We start from the raw sequence: 24,383 nt of genomic DNA, 5'->3' as shown, positions 1-24,383 counted from the left end.
TTACACCCTATATGCAAGTTTTTTGTTCTCAGGACATTTTGACGTCATCTGTGATCTATTACTGAACAGACACATGGTATCATGGAATCTGCAGGTAAAATGGTTCCACTTCTTGAATAGTCAGAATTTGGAAAAATTCCCTATAATTTGCTTATTATCAAGAACCTGTGTTGATCAGCTTAAGATACAAATCTGATAACTTTTTGTAAAATATTGTGAAAACTTTCTACTGAATTACCTTGCAGGTATACCATCTTTAAGGATCACATTACACTAGAAGACTGTATCTTTTGATACAAATTCTTTGTTTCATAGATTTAACCCTTTAACTCCCAGAGGTGATAAACATGTAACTTCTCCCTATAATATCCATACATTATCCAGCAAACAGGTAGTGAGATTACTCAAACTTATCAAGTACAAGATAATATCTTGATTGAACACCAAATTCTCGTAACCAATTTATAAGGAAATTTGTAACAACTGAAGTAGAGAAGTAACAATTAGATCTTGGGAGTTAAAGGGCTAAATCTAAACTAGCAACAGTCATTATATTTATGCTTTATGTCCAATTGAAATCCAATTGTAAAATCATTTTGCAAAGTCACCCCCTAGTAGGTAGTAATGAACACCTATTCCCCTCTTATTCTCCCTAATTTTACATTAAGTGCAAAATGTCTCAGCAAATTTGTAGAGGGTGAAGGTACTGTTGCCATTAATGGTGACTAACCTTCAAGAAAACTTGTACTAAATGTTACAGTATTTAATGCAGCATTAAGACCAAATATCAAGAAAAACTGAACAATATGAAGAGGTTTTAACTTGGTGCATGCATGGGAACCCAGACAATGGCTGCGCTTCAACCAGCTGCAACAGGTACACTCTTGGGTAACTTGTGGTTAAGAGTTTTATTTTCCCAATCAAGAAACAGACTGAAAAAGAAGGGTTCAAACAAGTTCAAACATTTAGTTTCATGTTTTTTATTTACTGAATTGTATATTGTATCTGTATGAATAATTATCATTAACAACTCTGAGAATTTAATAATGTTAATTGTGTTTGAAAAAAACTATGAGACATTCTTTTGCATTTCCTTAATGCACCACCTTAGATGAAATCCATGATGGAATGAACTTAGAGTTGTATTATAACTAAACCTCCATGCCAAACAGGAAATGTCAAGTCTTATTACTGTATTAAAATTTTTTTAGCCACTCACCTTTACGCTTTATTTAAAGAATTTGTGGCCAAAAGTGCAGTATTTCTAGAGTTAGGTGTATCTTTTCATTAGTCATATTACTACACATTTACTTGCTTATTACAGCAGTTATAAACTGTGAAATGATTTAATAAGTGAGAAGATACATGCATTAAACAACAATAAAGAAGACAGCATTTTTCTTTTGCTCCGTGGAAAATCTTTCCATCCTGCATAGACTTACTGGCATCTAATTTTAGATTAAGTTTGACCCCTTACATCGTAGCATTAGTATGCATATTCTCCATACTGGTCTCTATGCATTTCTTAAGGTGCTAACAAGGAGAATTTGATTAACAATCAAGAGCTTGTTTAGTTGGTGTTCATTTCTTGTATTCTCATGACCTTAATGTGTGATTCAGGAGTGATATTGTAAGGAGAAATTAGATGCTAGTCACTCTTAGGAGTCAAAGAGTTAAGAATAAAGTTCAAGGAGAGAAAGGCTGACATCATTGACAAGTTTTTTAGTTGTAAGTTTTTAAAGGGAATTTCTCTTTTCCTTTAAATTACTTTAAGGTTGCAGAAGATGACGTTGACTAGTTGCCTTATGAAGATGCTGTTGTAAATTGTACTCTGAATCATACTCAAATATTAGCTAATCTTGGGTTGTTTAATTTGTAAGTGCCTACAAGTATGAAATTCTGCTATAAACTTTGTAAGTCTGACTAGGGGGGTGCAATTTTTGGTGAGGCTTATCAGGTTTTTGAACTCGCCAAATCTAACGCCACTGAGCCATATCAAACTATACTTTGCTTCCAAGATACCCATTAATATGTGGCAGAATTACATGACGCAGTAACAATCAATGAGAATGTAAAAAAAATATGATCTTCATTCTCTGAGTTATTAAGTTGACTGTTGATGGGTATACATTTACGAGTTGTGGTGGACAATGGTTCTACGGTGTAATTATTAGTTCTAATAGGACGAATTTGATCATTAAACAGAATGGCACCTGAGATTTTGCCACCATATGGCACTTATCATTTAGCTTTTTGAACAGTAACACTAAATTTTCTATGAACTGCTGTTTCTCCTTTTCTGTCTCCAATTTCCATTCGCATCGCAAGTGCTTTCTCGTGATATTCTTGGGCCCTTTCATATTTAGCAAGCGATTGGAAAACTACTCTCTATTTCTGGGCCCGCTGTAATTGGCTACGTTGTTGCGGTGTCCCTGCCTTTTTTTGTCGTTTTTTTTTTGTCATTCTCTTTTTCTTTTCTTTTCTTTTTTATTATTATTTGACTGTTGTTGAATGGCGAAGTTAATAAATTAATAAAATAAATAACTATTGGAACCAAGTGCCCAAGTTTCCATAATAAGTTGTTCTTTACTGTCACCAGTGCTGATCGTGATATGCTTGATCCTCGTCATAATTGTTGAGCAACTGAAAAAATGCTCCTAAGTTTCTGTTACCCGTTCTTTCTCCTTTTCTGTCACCAATTTCAATTTTTAGAGCAAGTTCTTTCACGTAGTATTCTGGAGCCTTGTCATATTTACCAAGCGATTGTAATACCGCACCTAAGTTTCCTTTGAGTGTTGCTTCGATTCTAACTTTCTGTCTCCAGAGTCCATGAGTAGAGCAGATTCCCACTGGAGATGTTTCTCAGTTTAGTGATACTTGCCTAAAGAAAGGAGGAGGAAACCTAATTTTCCGTCACCTAATGCTTCTCCTCTTTTGTCACCAGTTTCTTTCCTTATTGCAAGTGCTTTCTCCAGGTATTTTTGGTACTTGTCCTATTCGTTAGGATATGAAACAGCCTTCCCTTTTTTTGTACCACTGAGCTGCTTGTACTTGGTAGGCGTGTGCGGTGATGATATTCAATGCTGTCTCTACTGTGGTGTCGATACCACTGTCCCCTATCATTGCCCCTTTGTTAGCATATCAAACATTCCTTACATGAATCGAAGGCTTGTAAAACACGGCCGGTGGTGAGAAGGAATACGGCGACAGCCAAACCTATTTTGACAGCTAAAGTGGTCGTAATTCTTCTTCATTTTCATCCATTTGGCAAAAGAATAATGGTTATTTGTTAATAAAGAACGTTAAAATCTGTCAATGCCTAATGATTCTGTGAATAATTGAGGTTATGTATTACGTGCATCATTGGCAAAAATTAACTATGAAGCTTTACTGCACTAGTCAGACAGCTTACCTTCTCATTTCAGTTGGAGTTCAAACTATAAAAACATTTGGGTTGCTGATTCGGATCCAGCAAACCCGCTGTACCAACTGCAGCTAACCTGTATCGAACTAAGCACAAAGCATGTCTCGCAACAGAAGCAGAGGAAATCATTATTGTTTTAAGAATTGTGTTTTGAATCAGATTAAGGTAGAGCAGTGAAAACTTCACAGGAAATGTTATGTAATTCACGAACAAAATGTTGTGTCCACTGTACCATTTGTAATGGTCTCGATTCAGCGCACAGTTTTGCCCGGAAAAAATGTTGCAGTTAAACAGGACTGTGTGTGTATGTCCAAATGAGATAATATGTGCTTCTATATATATATATATACATAGATAGAGAAGCACATGTTCGGTCGCTTTACACTACGGAAATGGGGAAGAGCTAAGGCGGTTTGAGATCCTTTGCCCGAAGTAACTGAAAACGACTGGAATGGAAAGCGATCACAAGACGCAAATAAAAGCACAGCTGCCTAATTTCTACAAAATGACGTTTAAAAAGAACGCATGGGAATGACTATTGTATTCTTTTTCTCAAATATTTAAATGTCGGATTTTCAAGTTTATCGTATTATAATGGCCATTGAAATAAATATACCCAGTACCAAGTGGTTCTTCAATTTATACAAAAGAGCATTTTTTCATGAATTAAAATGTCCTCAACTGACGAGCTGACCAGGAGCAGGGTAATAGATCGCAGAGACGTAAGCTATGTGTAATTTTGTTATGAATGTGCCACACCCAACGATAGAGATTGCGTTTCTTTATGGAGATGCCACGGTTTATGATTGGCCAGTGCTGTTGCTATGGAATCCTCACCATAATGCCTATCGACCAATTGTCTGGCAGATTTGAGGACATCTAGATATTTACTTCAATCATTTGTCATGACAACCTTTGTCGGACCTACTGTGTACCAAATGTCGACAAGAAGTCGAAATGCTAATTGATGTTCGGCGCAAATAAAAGGAACGATCACTTAATCTCTGAGGAAGTGGATGTTTACTTGCGAGTTTTTGACTCCAATATCATGTCATCACCTCCACTAAAGATTCTCTTTCGTGGAACAGTTCAGCCAGTCGATGAAGTTACACAACCAAGACTTGCTGGCAAAGCTCAAGAAAGCATCAAGCTCAGCATGTACGGGTAACTTGATAGTAATCTTGAGTAACTGTTTACTATGAAATTACCGAACGCCATCCTTAGGCCAATAGCGAGAGTTGCTTCATAATGAAGCGGATTGCCTAATATTTTAAGGCCATTTTCTGTGTGACACCACTTCAAGACAGTTCTGAACAAGCGAAATAAAGTTTGGATTACAGTCGAACGTTTAATTTCGTTGGTGGGTTTTGACAGCATTTGCCATCATAAATTTAACCAGTTTGAAAAATTTAGTTTTAACAGAATTAAATGGTAACGGCTTTCGTAGTCAAAGTGATGAACTGACTTTAAACTGATCAAGAATGAATATAACAATTCACGTTAAGGTTATATAACCTTGAACAAAAACATAACCATTGTTTTAAAATTAGAATGAAGAGGTTCATACTCATTCGATGCCGACGAGCCTTTCAGTTCCGAAGTTTGAAAAACAACACGCAAATTACTGCAATGACCTGTTTGATATACCCAAATAGGAATCGCCTGTCTGTGAAAAGAGCAAACATGAACTTCGCAGAATGAAATCAAGTGAAAGTTCTAACAGGAAAGGTAGAAGTGAATGAAAAAAAAAAATAAGAACTTTGACAAAAACCAGTCACAAGAGTATCATCTGGTTATTTTACTTGTTTGTTTGTTGTGTTGTTTTTTTTTTGTCTTTTTTTTCCCGAATTCCCCCCTCCTACTTTACACATTCCAACTAAGTGTTGTAAAAAGCAAATTTATTATCTCAACCAATCAGAGCATTAGAGAATTTCTCAAAAAGCCAACGTGATCTCGATGTAAAAACAAGCTGCTTGAAGCGCGGTAAAGTCGCGGGCGACCAAATTGTGATGTTTAAGCTTTGGTGTGAATTGGGTATGAGAAAAATTAGGAAACTGCTTGTGATTTATGCCTTTTGTGTTTAAAACAGGATCTTTCCTGGGAAATCGACGGCGGGTCCAGCAGAAGTAGGTGAAGAATCTTTGCCTAGGTATGAAATGATGGGTGAGGTTTTGTGACGATCAATCTTTTCAGCATGATCTTTTTTAAGTCATTTCACTTTGAGGTGTAAACACTCAATCAAAAATTTCAAATGATACGTTCGCCAGGTTACTCGTAGATATGTAGGTAATATTCATCAATTCTCGTTATTTTTCATATCGGTGGCAGTGCCCGTGGGCAATATGAAGAGAATCCTGTGCTAGCTTTGGTTGGCTAGCCGAGCGGGAAAGATGGGCCCATCTTTTTTTTTTTGCCAATATATAGCCATCTCAGTTGACTTCATGCTTGATCAATAGCACATGATTTATTATGAAGACAGCCACACTGATGTCACTCGTCAATTCTTCATCGCGCAGGAATTTCAGTCGCTCCACACAACCTCTTCACGAGCACGAAGAAGATGAAGTTGGTTTTCAAGAGGTGAATTTGAAATCTCCTCTTACTTCCAACACCATTGTGATTTGAAAGTTTCCGTGTGCAACGCTTCAATATCAAACAGCCTGGAACGAGGTGGCCATTTGACACTTGGGATTCCTACTGGTGTTGGTGTTCCTGTAGATAACGATTCAATCCTCGTCGACGGGAGGACGAGTCCTCAGCAGACATATCACGTGACTGAGGTAGTCACCAACGAAACAGATGCAACGAGTATCGTTACTTTGGCACCTGATGACAGCGAACACGACCTCAGTCTCACGATGGAGAGAGCGAATATGTGAGGAAATGTTCCAGCTGGTTTTGCCGGCAGGGAAAAAGTCTTTTGAAGCGATCCTGCTGATTTTTGTTATCTAATGATTGTGGTTTTGTTCTTTCCGATATTTGTGGTTATTATGTTGGTCTGTTTGTTAGCTACTTCACCCCGGACATTGATGACTGATTGATAGCATCAGTTGTTGGAATGATGTTTCCTTCAAAATTCCCCTTTTGATATTGATTTCCCAGGTTTAAATTTTATTGGCCAGGAGACTGGTCCAATCCCACCCCAGAGGGAGGGTGGGATGGGGATTTTGGTTGTGTCACGAGAAATTTTACCGGATCCTTGTTCAGGCTCTGTGATATTCTTATGATCCCAGGTCATTTTGGCGGTGAATTGTCCATATTTCCCCCTGTTTACCTTATTGGCAACGGCTGATCCCCCTCCTGTTCCCACAGAAAACCCTCTGATCCCCCAATATCCTTCACTTCCCTTCCCCGGGTGACAAATTATGACAATTCGTTAGACCTGTTTGGTCAACATGGCTGGATATTTTTAAATGTTTTTTTTCTTTTACCTCAACTTCATGAAATGATAATAAAGATAACAATAATAAAAGAATAGGCCGTTCCTTTGTCAAGATCGGGCTTGTTAATACCGTATACTCAAGATTTCGACACACTTAGAAATAGGAACTGTCCTTAAGATATTCTGTTTTCTGTTTCTATATTACAATGTTTATTTTCTGTATACAATGAATATTATAATGCAGTACAGGAAGTATGTGTCCTCAAAAGATGAGATTATATCCGTTTGATAATTCATATTCAAACTTTGACATATAGTTCGGTTTTACCGAATTGCTGTATCGTAACATGCCATTTTGGTGTCTAGAAGCCGTTACTTACCTGCGTTAACAACAAAGAGACTTAACTTGTATGCCGTGTCCTTGTTTTAGTTGTCAGTTACCTAGTAAAAAAATTGCAGTCGTTTTTGAACATCGATTACATAAGAATGGAGAAAAAGACAAAAGCACCTCTTAAGCGTTGTGAAAAGGTATGAAAAATAAGCCATTAGTTATAATTTGTTTTAAGATTACAGTTTTTTTTTTAAAGACCAACATCTGTTTTTCTTCCTTAAATTAAATAGAAAAATGCGAAAATGATGAAGGTAGACGTTCAATTTTTATGCTTCTCCATGCCATTCCCTTGACCCGTATTTTTTGTGAAATTTTTTTCCTTTAATTTCTGTTCCTATGCCCGCTTTTACTCCAATCTAAGCGTAGTAGCTCTCTTCATAAAAGTTTGAATTCAAATGAATGGCGATGTCGATCACCTGGAGAGTTTGAGCGGGGGAGTTTTTTTTTGTTCTGTTTTTTTTCGGCCAACTTCCCACCCTACTGGTGATGACACAGGGTTATACCCCGTCACCCTTCTTCCGTTTAGTCATTCACCCTGGCAACGTCACAAACTTCGTGCGAGTATCACGAAAACACACGCTCAAACAGGCCGGCAGTGTTCTATTCGTAGTGTTTTACAACCGTCCAAATTGTGCAAGAACAAAAGGTACGATCGTTTTGCTTTTAATTTGTTGAAATTTATCGAGTGAAGTAGAATTTTTTACTATTTCCTCGGGCTGATAAAGTTCGTGAGGTCTGTCACCCACGATATAAGTATCGGTGGGAAGTAAAGTGACTGCTATGGTCGTTCTTTGCATGCTAAATCGCGGTTTTACGGATTAAGTTTTCTTGTCGATACTTAGAACGTTTGCGGGCTAGCCTGGCACCTCTGTGGGTTTGTGGGCTCATGACGTGTGGAAGTAAGTCGATGTGAATTTTATTTTTCAGTGTCCGGCGATGTGATTAATTGCTTCTAGCTCGCTGCTGGCGCGACGTTCTCAATCTCCATAATACATGAAGCGATGCACAAATCGCCTGTTTATACTACTTTAAACTTGGGTGTCCCACAAATGATTGTCTTTAAATAGATGCCGATTCGCCACTGAGGTAAGTTGCCTGCTATTTTGCTCTGGTGACTGGTATAATCAGTCGTTTCGTTAGTTAGGAAAATGCTGTTTGAGGCGAATAGATTCGTTTTAATCGGTTAAGTGAATCTGCGATGGAGTGCGTTTTTCTGCTGTGTAATTTCTTAATGATTCCAAGCGGTACACGATGGATGTCCCGTTGGCCGAATTACTCTTTCTGTTTTGTCGAAGATATACCGCATTCACTGCTGAACTTAATGAACTAGAACGTTAACACACTGAAGTGAATTGTGCGGAATTGTAAGCGAGTATTATTGAAGCAAGAGAACTGTTCCTCATTTGCATAGTCCTTAATCCGACAGAGCAGTATGAGCTTGCTTTGTTATGACGTTATTTGCGAAAAGATTATCAGAGACTGCTGAGCATTGGTAGTTTGAATTCGAAATCTCGCTAGGGAAACGCTTTTGTCGCTTTGCGCTGACTGAGTCTATTTTTTCTTCACCATATCATTGAGAATCATGTACGAAACATTTACTCGATTGGATCACTGTGTACAGCTGCACAGCTGCTGTTTTTCTATGTTGGGTTAATGCTATTATAGTTGGGCAACTTATTTTCTCAGCCCTTGGTTTTTCATACTCTAGAATTTAATTTTCGACACGAGGTTTGGCGAAGTCGCCCTGTGGGCATGAATAGATTTCTTTGTAGCCAGAAATTCATGAACAAAAGTGAGCGATGTTCGAAACTTGTCAAGTTACGTTTGTGGACCCGTAATTGATTATGAAAAGTGAACAAGTGTGACATTACGTTTTCGAGTTCGAAAATTTTCATCTTCTAGGGAATGTCTGGCAGGAGTTTGTTTTACATAATGCACACCCACTTTCCTCTCTCGAGGCATTGTGCACTCCATTTTGTTTTTGAAGCACTTTTTATGTTTTCATAACGTTCAAGAACTAGAACTGTCATCAACGTTTCACCACATTTTCTCCACTTATTGAAAACCTGGTTTTATCTTATCGATGAATCTCTAGTGTAGAACTTACCACTAGTAATCTACGGATTTATTAGTGAGTAAACTCTTTGAAATTCGAAGAATATCTTTGTATTTAAAATTCTAAGCACAACTGAGTTACCTCAGTCTTTAGATTAAAATTAGAGTGAAGAGGATAAACGATACGCCTACTCAGCGTAAAAACTTTAGTGGTGCAGTTTTGAAATATAAGAGAATTTCCCACTATAGCTTAATCCCTCTGAAAAGGAAAAGTTATACATCCAATTGAATTTGCATTTCATTTTTGAGTGCATTGTTGTTAACTTCCCCTCAAATCTACTTACTTAGCAAACCAAACTGAAAATTCTCATCCTGTTTCACCATGCATTTTCTCTAAGCTGCTTAAGGGAATCAGTACTTAGCGAGATAACATTTGAATCTGACACCTCCTGAAGTTTAACTGCAAACACAGGATCAACAAGCAGAACATTTCTTTTTAATTATAGTTTGGTGAAGTGAGCGCGAGCAATTGTCACGACAGCTGTCAAGATTAAACCATTGAAACCTTTTGTTTGTTTTATTACCATGGAAACATTGAATTAGCATCAAGAAATATACAATTTTTGACAGTCTGAGTTTTTTGAGTGGTATTGTGACATCATTGATCGTGATCCAATCTTCTACCGATACTGAAACATTTTTAGCTGTTCTTGTCTTTGTTACCAAGCATCTTGTTTTGAGCAAGATTGTTGAGAATGTTATAGCCAATTTAGGAGGTAAAGACACTCAATGGGTGTAAGAAAAATTAAACATGTAGTAAATTGGAGCTGGTTCAAAAAAAGTACAGAATGTCCATTTTTCTTATTCTGTTCACATGCATGACGCTGATCTTATATCATGCAGGACAGGTGTCACATATGACTTGGGGGCATTGCTATTTATTCAAGCTTGGTTAGCTTAGGTTGTAGAGCGTGGGATTGCTGTATAAAAGCTCAAGGGTTGGAGCCGTAGACCTGCCAACACTCAGGATCTTAAAATAAGTGAGAAAAAATGTGCAGCCTTTGGTATGACATCTTTAAAAGGTTTGATGTTCTAGTCTTCTGGGATAAGGACAGTAAACCATACATGTAGGTCCTGTCTTTCACATCTTTTCTTTAAAAGTTAGTAGGGAATGTTAAAGAACCCATGCACCTCTCGCACAGAGTTGGAAATGTACTTCCCACTGTTGTGGTCTGGCTTTGGTTCCAAAAATTCCAAAATTGCGAGCACCTGCAAAGTTTCCTTTGAAAGATTGGTTACTACTGCTTAATGTGGTTAGGCCAAAGTCCCCCGCAAAGTGTTATAAAGGGCATTAAAGGATATTTATATGGACAATATACTTTATAAATATTTTTTAATCATTAGTGCATAACTTAAGGTCATAAAAATTTAATACCAAAAAATTAAAAGATGAAATTTGATAAGTTCAGATCGCTAGAATTTCTGCACATGATGTTGAAAGCAGTCATATGATTAAAAGTATGACAGAGTGCTTATCTGCATTAATTTTATATTATACCCTTTACCAGAATTGAATGTATCTCAATTTGGTTGCCAAATTAGTGCTTTAATTGAAAACTTGACTGATTGTATTATCAATAGGTATCATTCCCATGAAGTTTTGCAGAAAAACCACAGGTACTCCCACCCATTTGGTGCACTTTGCTTTATGTTACCAGAAGAGGCAGAAATGCCTTAGCCATCATTTTTGTGATGAAGAAAGTAGTGCATGCAGTACTTAAGTATGTACTAAAAAAGTGGTTATTGTTGAAGGCACACCTTGATTGGCTACCCAAATTCCAAATATCTTTTTCTATTCATCTCTGAGCAACACACGTGGGATTTCCGTGGAAATTTTATTATTGTTGTAGGAATAAATGGGTTAAAATCATCTTTTTGTGCTATATTTTCTCACTTTTTTTGTGTGAACAATAATTATTTACCTCAGTGTTGGTGGGTTGCAGTGGATCTTTACCTCACCACTTTGTGGCTAGGTTGATATATGCCACAAGCCACCTTCACTTCAGTGAACAGTTCATAATTATGACAGCTTTTAGCAAGATTGCTTTCTTCATTTTTGGCATAGTTCATTTTTTCATTCGATATCATTTCAGCACAGGACTAAATGTGGGAAAGATCCAGAGTCAGCTGATTTAGCTTTAAGTGCTGCGATTTTCTTTGACTTTTGTTACTTCCTACAGTGATTTTTTTTTAGGTGATCTATTTGTGGCCCATACTTTTAATTCTTAAGTAATTAGGTATTGGGTTGATGTGGGCTCAGATGGGTCATCTTATCCAGTTAAGATATTCATTATTTTCAACTTGGCCACAATCAGTGATCATTTGTTGATTTTACAAGTCACCTTCCCTTTCCAACTGCAGTGTCAGCTATTCTAATGGACATTCCTATAAGTGGAATATATATGCTCTTCAAAGAACTACTTAAAAGAAAAAAAAGACCACCTAGAACTCCTGTGAATACTTGCTATATTTGGTAACAATTTCTCTAAGTGGCCATTTCAAAGAGACACTTTACAGATGTGTTTGTTACACAATCATGTTTTTTTAAGCTGCCCTAAGCAGATCAGCACCTAAAAGGAAATCCCATTACTTCAAATTGTGTGAATCTTGTTTTAATCAATTAACCCCTCATAACTTTTGGTAATGGTGGTCACCTGTCCTGTAGGTGGTCATGCGTCCTGACGGCTTTTTTTGTATTCTCTTTTGTCACCTGGTTTGATCAGTCACATGAAGTGGTTCCATGCAAAGAGAACTAAGTCAGAATAATCTCTCAAGTCAAATCGTTGTTACATTTACCTTTCAACTTGGAGGTCAATTGTCTTTAATATATAACAGATTATCTTTCTTCTTAGGGCAATAATTGCGCATGAACATCGTGCAAGTTATTTTCTAGTTAATGACCTAGATTGTTCAAAAATTTTATTACAGTTTATCACATAAAGTAATTCTACTTTATTGCTCAGTTTTTACATCGCACCACCATTTTGTTGGTGCTGATTATTATGAGCAGTCAATGCACTTTCGAGCAAGGTTTTGAATAAACTGGACATTGATTGATCTATTAAGTATGGCCTAAAATGGCATTTTTCGTGTTTGACTCCTTTTCTTTGGAACTGGTGTTAAGCTGGTAACCTGTAATGTATTAAGCAGTCACCCTACCATTCTGCATGGATGATTGCTTAATACAGGTTGAAATGTATATCCTTTTATTTCCACAGCATTAACAAAGTATTGTTTTTTTTAGGATTGTTGATTTTATAAGAACCAAGAATTCATCTGTTTCACCATTGGGTGGTCCTGGCGAAAGCCTCGCCCCTTGTGGGCTAATATTATGGGATGTTCTGCTGGTAAGCATATGACCACAAGTCCAGAAGTCAGCTCCAGTTCCCACTCAGCAAAAGAGAATGGTTGCTCAGTACATACACCTGGTGAGAATTGTAGGAATGTTTAATACAGTGTCTTTTTTGACAGCAAAGACAGCTTTAATTACAGGTTCTTTTTACTTCATCTCAAGGGTGTTCAGTGTTTGCCAGAGGATAATTATATTAAAAATTAATATAAACCAGGTTTTCAATTGGAAATTCAATTGCAGATGAATTGTGAAAATTTACAGTGGAGACTGCCATCCAGGTTTAGATACTGTTGTGTAAAAAACATCAACACGTTTTTTACTGAACCATTGTACCGGTAATTCAGTTTCACATATTGTTTGTTGGTATTCATTACAGATGTTCCAAGACACTCACTTGAAAGCAGTGCACTAAAAAACAGCAGAAAAGATTCATCTAATAGTATCACCTCAGTCAAAGAGCCTGATATTCCAGAACCCAAAAATGACAGATCTTCAGTAATCAAGGATAAGGTAACAGACTTGTTAGGCCAGTCATTTAAACAAAGTTTAGCCAATGTCTAACAAAACCTTGTTCTATCCATATTCAATTTAGACTAACCTGTTATCTGAACATTTATTTTGTTAACAGTGTTAGGAGGGCCAAAAGCTAATAGTAGAGAGACATTTATATGATCGAATCAACCCTCTAATGAGAATACCTGAGGCCCTCAACTTGGGGAAAACTGCAGTTTGGGTTAGACCTTTGGTAAATAGCTGGCTCATGGCGTTTTGTTGAAAGTTGTATTTCATGCAAGGGAAAGTTGACCATTTTCAATAGTTTGAATTGACCACAGATGGAGTGATTAATTAAATTGGGTAGTTTGTTGATATAGAAAAGTACTATAGCTGTTATAAGGGTGGAAAAAGATTTTAGTTATAGTTGCCATACATTTATATGATTAGCCGTTTTTACCAATCTCAATCAATTCATTAATTTATTTTCAGAATCAGGATGTAATCCCTAGAAGAAAACCTACCCCAATAAGGTAGGGCAGTTGGAAACCTTCCTCACATTTTCCTCTCAGATGAAAAATATTCTCAAATGTAAACAGTTTTTTTTTCTAAAAAAAGGGAGTCAACACTCAAGATAGACAATTTTTGCTTTTTGCTGTGTAATTTATTGTCAGGTGTATGAGATTCATAAATTGTCCTTGGTGTTAACTTGCAAATAGTGATGCAGTATTGAACTATATTTATTTAAACCATCTTGCTGACAGGGGATGTTGATTAAGTTTACATAAGATCTCTTTTTGTACATATTAGTTATGATACTAGGGGTAATTAAGATGTTCTGAAAATAATCTTAAAACGACCTTGACCTGAAACATTTTGATTTATTTTTAGGACAAATGACAACCACTGTGCTGCCCCAAAGTCTGTTCCAATCAGTCAAGTCAGAGTGTAAGACTTGTAGATCAAATTGATTAGTTGTGAGGGTGTATGGAAAAAAGCTGTAAGTGAATTCTGACAGCCTGCAAGATTCTCCTCCCCAAATGTCTTACATTCCTTTGTGGAACACAAGGAAAATTTTAGGTTGCATCAAGAGTCACTCTGGTTTTTTTTCCATATATCCTTGTATTTAGATCAGCTCTGCTCAAATACTATTATTTTAGTGAAATGGAGCATTATGATAGTGGTCTATGGCCCAGCTTTGATTCATGTACTTTGCGTAACATGTGGCTTGAATATCTTTTCGGGTTGTCACTCTTGGTCCTCTGTGACCAATAGGCCATTTTTTATATATTAAAAATTCTAACGTGGTACCCAGACTAGGGGGAATTAAAACAAAATAAATTAATCATTCATCCCTTTTTTTAATTCCCAAAGCCTCAGAGCCAAGTTTTAATTTTATTACATTGAAAATGGCTTATTGGGTTTGTTCAGGATCTGTAGATTTCCTCCCTTCACCAACATTCTAATACCATTTGGACTTATAAACAGTGGATGTGCAACCAACCAATGCCTGTGCCAAGAGCTGCTCAAGCCCAAGTTATTGTTTGGATTTGCTTTTCTTTATCTAGTGGTGCTATGATTTGAATAACGGTGTATGTGAATTATATGTTTTGACACTAGTTGTGTCATGATTTAACTGATAAAATTTTAGATTAAATTAGTGTTTTCTTGTCAGTCATAAGTAAGGATTCTTTTGGGTGGTTTTCTGAATAACTTATTTTTCCCTTTGTTTGCCCATGTGGTATCTAAAAGAAGCAATGATAATAATAATAAAAATAATAATGATGATAATGATAATAATAATCAATACTTGTATAGCACCTATACAGCATTAGGTGCTTCAAAAACTTGAGAATTCAATTAAAACTAAATCAATATTTAAACAAAATTAAAATGGCTATGTAAAAAGCTTAAATTCAAAGGTATTAAAATTATCACATAAATGCATGATATCAGGCAAAGAGTTGCAGGGTTTTGGGACAGAAACAGCAAAGGTTCTAGACCCATAGGACTTAGGCACATTGTAGAGTATCACTGATGTGAGTGTGAGTTTTCATGTTATTTTATAATCCCTGCTTTTTTTTCTCCATTAGGCAAATGACAAAGTCTCAACTGGAGTTTTTCAAAATGCTTGATCAAAAAATTGCAGAGGTTTGTTTTCATACTAAGTCAGTTGATCAGTCAATGAAATGTAATTCATGTTTGAGGTTTTATCAATCACTGATGTTGTCTGTACAAAATTTTATTAGTAATTTTTCTCAGTTATTTTGTCTTATTCTGTCAATAACAAAATGGGAGCAACTTGGAGGAGAAGCATTTAGTGTCAGGACAGGCATCCAAAGTAATACATTTGCCTAAAACTCAACTCTCTAAAATGGTCCACAAGTCATATTTTCAAGCTGAATTTGGTTAACCCCAAGCTAATTAACCTTATTATTTTCTTGATGCTGAATGGTAGCTTTGAAGAGGTAGCTAAATTTGATTAGCTATTAGCATTTAGTGCTTTGTTTGCATTGGCTGTTTCACATTTTGATTTAATTGTCAGATTGCTAGGACTCTGTAATTTGAGAGTTGAGTTTAGACAGTATGGTTTTGCTCATAATGTTACTGACACAATTAGTGACTTACTTTGAGAATGAAAATTGTAATTTTTTTCCCTTTTTCTCCTAAGGGGCCAGACTATGTTTCAGAAGCTGAAAGCTGACATTACATTGGAAAATAAGTCTTGAACTAGTAAATTCCTGAAAAAAAAACAGTTAGAAGTTTACAAACTAGATCCCAACAGAGGTGATAAATTCTGCATTCCATCAGCATGTGGCACCAGCTTTTGCTTTGTGTGGAGGATATTTATCATACAATCTTCTGGGTCAGTCTGTGGACATATTTTCAAAGGTTGCTTAAAGCTGGACCCATAAAAAAGATGATGTTATAGTTTAAGGGTCAGATGCAAGTCATCCACACTGACTTGTAACAACATGAAATGCCACCAAATAATATTACCTATGAAGGTTGAACTTAGCACTCAAATAGACTGAAGCTAACAAGGGAACAGATATGTCAATCAATTGACTTTTTGGAACCGGTAGAATGTTGATGTAGTGAGATTAAGATTTAAGTTTCTCCACTCTGTAACATGCCCCTACCCCCCCCCCCCATCCCTCTTTTCTGCAACCGTTGTTGGTGGGCTTTGTTTTCCCTTACACTTCTCCGTCTGACAAAACCTTATTTCATGCGTATGGAGTTAATGTCCCCTCCTTCTCTCTCTGTGGTAAAGCAAGGATGCTTTGAATAGTTCCCGAACAATGTCAGAGTTGTTTTAAATGGTGTATCATTCTATATTGGTATAGGCCATTCGTTTGCTTTTCAATCCTTACACAGTCAGTTCGCACAGACAACAAGTGTTGTATTTATATAGTATTTAATACCTAAATGTCTTGCTTTCATGAGGCCTACATAATTTAATTTGAAGTTAATTGGTGTGGAATTGAGTATTTCCTTTGGGGACTACTAATATGTGACTGCGAATAAAGACCGGGAAAATGGCGGTCTTTAAATTTATGCTGTGCGACGGAATAAAATTTAAATGCAAGTCAAGTGTTCTGTGGACCTCCAGTGTGACCTGATTAAAAAAGTACTGGGAGTAGCGAAAGGTTTAATACCTAATGACTCTTTGAAGAGCTATCTGGTCAGAGAGTCTTTTCTGCTTGTCATTGGGGAAAACACACAAGATTATAACAAGGGCATCAACATTCAAGTGTTTTATATATCAAAAAAGTCAGTCTAATGGATAACAAAGAGAGTTCGAGGTAGCAATTCACGAGATTTGCTCCTCTTTGAAAACTACTCGAAATACTATTTCCGTAAATATTAAGTCACTTTCCGTGGCCACCTTTAATGGCTGCAGCGAAGTAATTTCGTCCACCAAGTTAAAAATTTTTAATTTTGGTTCTCGTAGGGTTCAAGTTGGGCGTGTTTGGTAGACAGCGCCAAAAAAGGGTAGCGCGTTTATAAACCGCAGCTGCGTACCGTCTATGATCATAATTTTTTAAGACTGACATTTAATTTAACTTAGCATTTAAGGAATTAGTGAAGTAGTTACAATTTTTTTGATAGGTTTTAGGGAACTTATCAAAATTCTGGACGGGTTGGTTTTGAGGGCCTGGAAGATCAAATACTTGCCAGCACTCTTTGTTGTTACACACTAAATAGTGTTTATATATAGAAAATGGTTATGTATCTTTGTATATCGATGAATATACCCGCAGTAATAATTATGTTTAAAATGCCTAGTCGCAAACGTGGACGAGAGAGAAAAATTCTTGATGAGTTACTTCTAACTTTTATCCACTGTAATCAAATTACATGCATATTAATTAATAATAAATTTCTAGTTTAAATAGAGGTTCATAATTTGTTTCTTGATTGTCCCTTTAGCAAGATATTTAGACTGACACAAGCCTGCACGACGTGCTGACTGTCGCTAGAGTGCTAGCAATCGTGTGCGGATTTCGCCTATTCTTGTGACGGTCCCCAATATTTAAGGTTGTGTTCCCCTGACTCGGTCAAATATAGGACTAATGTACGTGTGAAACGAATCGCAAGAGACCCTTTTCCGGCGGATAAAAATATAAAAAGATAAACAATGAACATAAAATTTTGCTTTACTCTCGGACCCTAGTAATATCGATCGCCGGATGTGCGCACGCGTATAACGATGTGATGGGGCATACCATGGATGTAAGGAAGGCTGTGTAAATTTTGACCTGTATCCTACCATTGTTACAGTGTTGACATGTCCTTTAGTTTTCTCGTATAGATTAGATAATCATCGAGCGTAACCATAGTTCTTGGACTGAAGAATTTGAATCCATTTTCCGTTCCTTTCAAAGCGTTTTTTAGGATTAGCGCGAAAACTTTGCCACGTCTGTACAGTTTCTACGAAATTTGAAGAGACTTGGGAGTACTAATACGAGAGAAGTAACCCAAAAGAGTTGAACCTTTGCTGATTGCCTTCATTTTGAGCACTAATTTCGAAATATTTTCAAAAGATCTTTTCCCATTCTTTTGTGGATCTACTTTGGTGGTAGAACCCCAGTGTAGGCGTTTCCTGTTTTCTGGTTTTTTGCGCGCAAAAGTAAGTGGCACTCGTTTAATCCAAATTTGTCAAGGAAGATTTGTAGCAAAGTCCTATTGAGTGGCGAAGATAGCCAGGTGTCTCTAAGTGATTGGTTTAGAAAACTCGTGCTACTTTTCAACCAATCAGATTCAAAGCAAGACCATCCACGTTATCCCGCGCTTCGGGCAGTATGCTTGTCTGATTGGTTAATTGTGACATTTTCCTTTGATCTGATTGGCCGTTGGGATTGTTTTGTATTTGGTCATACGATACTTCACCGAAATGCACTCTTTAGAAAACGCGAAGCTTACATGGTCCAAAAGTTAAACACTTTCCATTACTAAAAAAAATGCGGCGACTAGGTTCATGAGATATGCAATATTAATCAACCAAAGAAATACTTTCAAACAATTTCAAATATCTTATCTATACAGTATATTATATTAACTAACTTTGCACTGTGTTATAGACTTTAAGTCGTAAAACTATTTGATATCTCACACTATCTACAATGTTATCAATCACTACAACAAAAAAAAACGACTGAAGTCCGTTTTCGCTACTTATATTATACACTCTGATTTAAAATAAATAAGAACTTCTTTAATCGTCAACGCATAATGCACTCCAGCTTTCTTATTGATCGAGTGCAGTGTTTTTTAAATAAATAATATAAAAAAAGAACAATCGAATCTATGGCTAGCTACATAAAAACACACACTGCATCTTGATCAAAATTAGGTTCCCATGCATCATGCTATGCCGTACGTGGGCTCTAATGAATACATTCGCTGTCTTCTTGAAGACACCACTCTACCGTATGGCTCAGAAAAGCAGCGTTCGTGACTCGCCGGAGTCCATTCAAATTTTTCCAAGTCATTCCAGACGTCCATTTGCACGGGCGATACAACGGCCAGAGGAGGAAGTCTCGCCGGTGCATGCGTCACAGGCGGAGAATAAAACTCCTGTGTATCCTGGTTTCGCGCCTTTATTTGTGCCACGCGCTCTTTAGCAGCCGCCTTGCGCTGACTGGCTTCCCGCGTCAAATGCGCATCCAACTCAGCGCGTGCCATGGCTGTCTCTGCTTGACGTAACAACTGCCGGTGTTCCATGTATCGACGTACCAGAGCTTGTTGATCTTGTGAGACTTCTTTCCCCTTGCGCACGGTATCTTCAATTTCTTGCACACGTTCGTCTCTCTGTGAGGCGCGGTCATGGCGCTGCAACGCGTTGGAAATGGATGTGTGCTGACAGTTAAAGTCTGATATGAACGCCCAATCCGCCCGTCTTGATTTCAGTTGTTCCGCAGTAACAGCTCGTGCTGTCGACAGCCGTTCGTGTTCAATAACTTCCTTCGCTTGCCGCTCCTTGAGAGCGTCGGTGGTTCTAACACCATCTCGAACTCTCCTCCTAAGCGATGCTTCCTTGTACTCCTGTTTAAATATTTTGACGCGTTCTTTAGCTTGTTCACGGTCTTCTCTCATCTGTGCCACTGTGATGGCTTTTGAAGAGACAGTGTCAGCTCGCTCCCTTTCTCTGTAGGCATGCTGAACGGCTCGTAAACACGCTAAGCCCATCGTGCCGTGAGTGCGGATGAATAGTCTTTGATCCGTGGTGACCGTTTGACGTTTAGTAACAAATTTCTTTGGTTCCTCAGCCGCTCTTTTTTCTATTTCCCTTGCAGCCTCTCTAACATCCTTTCCAGCCTCTTGTTTAGAAATTAGCATCTCACGCAGCGGGTCAGTTTTTTGAATCGGGGGGCGAAGACCCGACAATCGAAATCGTTGCTTCTTCGGTTCATGCTCAGTGTCGTTCAGTTCGCATTCGGTGCGCGGCTGCGAGTCGACAACTCGCCCCAGGAAAACTCGCACAGTGGTGTACTTCCCAATTCGGTCTGGCTTTTTCCTCTTTCCCTCTTTATCCTCTATTTTTTGTTCCTCCTTCTGTAGTTCCCTGCTTTTCGCTCGGATGTCATTTCGTGTGGCTAACTTGATCCGCATCGACTCACGACTTTCAATCATACTTTTCCTGGACTTGATATCGATCAGACCCAGGTTCTTACGAATAGTCACAGCTTCCTTTTTAGCTCTAATTACGTCAGAAGTACTAGTTTCCAGCTTCCTAAGGTTCAAAGAAATTCTAGTAGTTATTCTAACCGGGAAGCTGTCTTTTCTTGGAATCTCAAGATCTTCTACCGGAGAAGTTGTAACTCTTCCCTCTGTTCTCCTTTCGCCTTCTTCAATGATGCTGCTGATAGGTTCCACGGTTATGGACACATTACGACTACGAGGGCGTCTTGCAATCCTCCCAGCGGAAGCCCTTGGACTGATCGGATAACCGGGTTTTATTCCATGCAAATACGTCTCGTAATCAAAGCGAGTCAAGGACGAGTTGGAACGGCTGGGGGCTGGGGATGTTGGTGGTGGTAGGGTACCCCCTGCTGTGTATCCTTTGTAGTGACGGTAATACCGCTGAATGGAGACTGCAGCCCTGATGACGAGACGAAAAATAACTACTTGAGGAACAGGCTTAGTTAGTTACTTAGGCCCACGAACGAGAGGAACAGAGAACGTCCATGGTCACACATGTCTCTCCTTTCATTTTCTTTCAAATATGGGAAAGTTACGGGTACACCAGTTACATCAAGATAACACCCTTCCGCGAAAGTTTATCAATTATCATTTCCGGTTTGTTTGATATTGTAAGAGGTTAAGCACTTTTCGCTTCTGGGCGTTAAAAGGGTGAACAACAAGTGAAGTCCAAAAAAAAAAAAAAACATTTGGTACCTCTTTGGAGCAAAAATGGATGCGATAAACACCAAGAACAAGGGTTACTGACACAGAATAGTGGCAGTCAAGAATTCCTCTTGAACATTTTTAAAGTTGTGATAACATCAGATTTGGCTTTAAACCCTGAGAGTGACCAGCATCTTATTTTTCCTTACAGTAATACTGTTTAATCATTCATTACCCACTGAACTACCAAATCTACTGAGAAGTCCTAGTGTATAAAAGCATATGTATTATGTAATTTGTTTTAAGTTTTAGAGGCCAGCGTATTTAACATCTCCAGTGCAAGAGATATGACCATTACCTTAACTTTCGATGTACTGAGTAGGTCATGGAGGCACACAGTATTCAAATTGTGTGACATACTCTGTACCTCACGCAGGCAGTAATGGGGTTAAGAGAAAAGATTGCCTAAGAGCCTAATTGATTGTTGAAAAAATTCTCTTTGGATTTGGAAATGTAAAGAGAGTAGTATGGAGAATATGGATGGCAATCTTAGGGTGTAATGGGTTAAGACTATTAACCCAACTATGTTCGAGTCAAGGCACATTTTAACTTAAATTTACTTCAGTCTCACCACAATCTCATGTCCTGAATGAACTTAAACCTTAATCTTGTCAAGTGTCCTCGGATGTATCTCTGTATTATCAACACTGGGCAATATTTTGCCTGAATTCCATTCACTTCAGCAGTAAGCCTGTGAACTTCTTTCAGTGCTTCCTCATAAGTGTTCTCCTGAAAGAACCAAAATAAATTGATCTTCTTAACTTGACGCCTGACAATTTATTAAGAGAGGTTACTATGCCACACTGTATGATACAGGCTACTTCATTACAATTACAGGTTTTAAATTTCTCAAAGACTTTACCTTTATCACCATGCTAAACAATATAGAAATATGCTGAACATCAAAATGATTCACAACAGCTTTACTTTAAAGAAATATGTCACGGATTTATTGTGAACAAGGGACAAAGTAACATCTGTCTTGTGTGAGGATTCAAAGCTCTTGATCAAATCTGATCAAGAGGTTTTCTGTTTTGTACTGGAAATAAATAATTTCAAATGCCCCTTCAAGCTTCACAGAGTTAACACCAATTGATTTTGAAAAAACAATTTTATCTTATTTATTTGATGCAACTGAGGTCTGGTGATTTGATTGAGAGCTAGGCCAGATACTAAGTACAAGGTTTTTCTTACCTTTGTTAGAGAACAAGAACAGTTAATGTAAAAACTTGATCGCAAAGGTGCAAAGCGACCACCAAAAGATGAATCCTCTATGATTTCTTCGTCAGAAATCACATAATTGTCAAGGGACTTTAAGGTCCACAAACTGTTCACCAAATGGTGTCTGTAATTTGGTTTTAGGCTGAGAGGAGTGTCATTTAGAGTCAGAATAGAAATGCTGGAAGATGCAGCCATGTAGTTCACATCATCAAGTTTAGAAATGCTGTTGTTGTGTAGAAAAACAACCTTCAGTTCCGTGAGCGATGCCCAAAACTTGTGACCAGGGAGTTTTGTTATCTGATGAGTACAGATTACAGATTTTTGCTTTCATATATGCCATTAAAATATCTTATCCTAGAATTAAGATCGTTCTCATTATTAACAACATAAACTTATTTATCATCAATTTGGATACCTAACGACAAATTATTCAAATTAAAAATACAAACAGCGGCCATTCACCCAAATAATTTTAAAGTGAACACCAGTTACTAGTACCTCTAGAGAACTTTGAACGTTTATGCTTAATGATGTAAAAGATCAAATGGGAAAACTAAATAAATAATGCAACTTCTCCTTCCCCCCTCTTTCAGGAATACTTAGGGTTTTCATTAATGAGGAATAGGATAGGTATCATCTGAATAAACTTAGGCGACTTTTGAATATTCACCGTATCTGAGTGAGAAAAAATACTTCGAGACATCAAAATTTGGTCGGAAATTTATGCCAATAGCCGGAACATTCTCCGATGTCCGATATCTCACGACCACCTAGGCTCTACCGGTGCGACGATGAACAATAAATAAGACAACCTTCTTTCTGGTTTGTGAAAGTGAGAACCGAAACTCTCTCATGTTATGGTTAAAATGAAACAATGCCACATTCAAAATCTAAAATGTTAGGAATTGACTCGAGAGTACGTGAAGCTTCGAAGTTCACGGCATACAGGGAATGAAAAGCTCACCTGATTATTATGCAAATCCAAGAAAACAAGATCCCTACAGGTTGCTAGAGAATCAAATGAAGAAATGTAGTTGGAATGCAAGACGCATATTCGTAGCCTCGTACACCAGTCAATGGTTTGAACAGTATGAAGGCATATCCTACTCATATTCAAGTAGCTTATGTCATTAAGATCGCACTTTTCGCCGATACTGTCCCAAATATCATTCGCTGTCGGGGTGCGCAAATAACCTCGCTCGTGAGCATTTCTAACAACTTCTTCCTCTCGTTGCTTCTCGAACTTAGACTTTTGTGACTTCTTTAAAACACTTCCTTTTCCAAGAGTCTTCGGAAAGCCCTTGTTAGAACCGTCATAAACCATCGTTAAGCGCAAACACTGTCACAATGTTGAGACCAACTCGACGAAACAACAAAGCCGGGAAGCCATGACAGTTGTTGTAGTTTTGCTACGTGTAGCCTAGCAACAGAGTGTTCAGCGTGTGACAGCAAGTAAAGAGGCGTGCGTTCCTCAAAGACCATACTTAGGGCGGCCCCTTAGAGGTGTTTGCGAAGTCCTAATCAAGCTGGTGCGGGAATTATGACGGGGAAAAAAGATTAAGTTCACACGTTTCATTATTGTTACTGAATCACCTCCTCTAAATCCTATTACCATTACTTATAATTCATTAGTGCCAATCAGTTTTTTTCGACATGAAAAAATGACTGCGTCGTGGTTTGTTGTTATGCACATTAGGGATACTTGTGTTGTTGCTATTATTCTCAACCAGTATTGGTCTGTATCGTTCTGGTGCATCTATCATCAAAACCTACTCAATAGGGATTAACCGTGAACTGTGAAACAATCCAAAATTTAACTCTTAAACTTCTTATGAATCTCACGGAGTATTTAAGCCGCATGCCATGAGTACCGGTAGTTGTAGTCTCGAATCATCTTTACACGGGCAAAACATTTTCCCAGATTTCCAAAAATATTTGACAGATGGTCATTTTCAATAAATTTTAGACCATTCTACGGCTAGGAAATATTGATATTTAATTGAATATTTTCATATTTAAAAATAACTTACTATGTGGATAACAGGGTAATTTAGTTTTGAATATTTTGAATATATTAGCATTGAATATTTTCATA

At 37.5% G+C, this 24,383-nt stretch overlaps 2 protein-coding genes across 2 annotated transcripts; one reads left to right on the top strand and one right to left on the bottom strand.

Moving 5' to 3' along the window:
• The first annotated feature begins 7,722 nt into the window (after window positions 1–7,722).
• On the top strand, window positions 7,723–17,557 carry LOC131795694 (uncharacterized protein C1orf21). Its single transcript, XM_059113296.2, has 8 exons — window positions 7,723–7,843; window positions 8,125–8,283; window positions 12,557–12,740; window positions 13,041–13,174; window positions 13,649–13,689; window positions 14,048–14,104; window positions 15,250–15,307; window positions 15,828–17,557. The coding sequence occupies exons 3-8, from the start codon at window positions 12,644–12,646 to the stop codon at window positions 15,858–15,860; spliced, it is 420 nt and encodes a 139-aa protein (XP_058969279.2). The 5' UTR covers window positions 7,723–7,843; window positions 8,125–8,283; window positions 12,557–12,643; the 3' UTR covers window positions 15,861–17,557.
• A 900-nt stretch (window positions 17,558–18,457) lies between these two features.
• On the bottom strand, window positions 18,458–23,682 carry LOC131795652 (uncharacterized). The gene is made up of 4 exons (XM_059113242.2): window positions 23,253–23,682; window positions 22,262–22,585; window positions 21,639–21,796; window positions 18,458–20,762 (listed from the first exon to the last, which is right to left on the bottom strand). The coding sequence occupies exons 1-4, from the start codon at window positions 23,610–23,612 to the stop codon at window positions 19,025–19,027; spliced, it is 2,580 nt and encodes an 859-aa protein (XP_058969225.2). The 5' UTR covers window positions 23,613–23,682; the 3' UTR covers window positions 18,458–19,024.
• Window positions 23,683–24,383: the final 701 nt, after the last annotated feature.

The sequence above is a fragment of the Pocillopora verrucosa genome, chromosome 4 (genome assembly GCF_036669915.1).
Source record: "Pocillopora verrucosa isolate sample1 chromosome 4, ASM3666991v2, whole genome shotgun sequence".
Classification (NCBI taxonomy): Eukaryota; Metazoa; Cnidaria; class Anthozoa; order Scleractinia; family Pocilloporidae; genus Pocillopora; species Pocillopora verrucosa.
Note: the sequence above shows the minus strand (reverse complement) of the source record. Positions and strands in the feature narration are given on the sequence as shown.

What these genes read in the sequence shown, in the direction of transcription:
- LOC131795694 (XM_059113296.2), top strand. Translation starts at nt 12,644, where the DNA reads ATGGGATGTTCTGCTGGTAAGCATATGACCACAAGTCCAGAAGTCAGC. An exon ending in AGAAAACCTACCCCAATAAG is followed by an intron (nt 13,690 to 14,047) that starts GTAGGGCAGTTG and finishes ATTTATTTTTAG; the next exon opens with GACAAATGACAACCACTGTG. An exon ending in CCAATCAGTCAAGTCAGAGT is followed by an intron (nt 14,105 to 15,249) that starts GTAAGACTTGTA and finishes TTTCTCCATTAG; the next exon opens with GCAAATGACAAAGTCTCAAC.
- LOC131795652 (XM_059113242.2), bottom strand. Translation starts at nt 23,612, where the DNA reads ATGGTTTATGACGGTTCTAACAAGGGCTTTCCGAAGACTCTTGGAAAA. An exon ending in GTTCTTGTTCTCTAACAAAG is followed by an intron (nt 21,797 to 22,261) that starts GTAAGAAAAACC and finishes TGGTTCTTTCAG; the next exon opens with GAGAACACTTATGAGGAAGC. An exon ending in ATTCAGGACATGAGATTGTG is followed by an intron (nt 20,763 to 21,638) that starts GTGAGACTGAAG and finishes TCTCGTCATCAG; the next exon opens with GGCTGCAGTCTCCATTCAGC.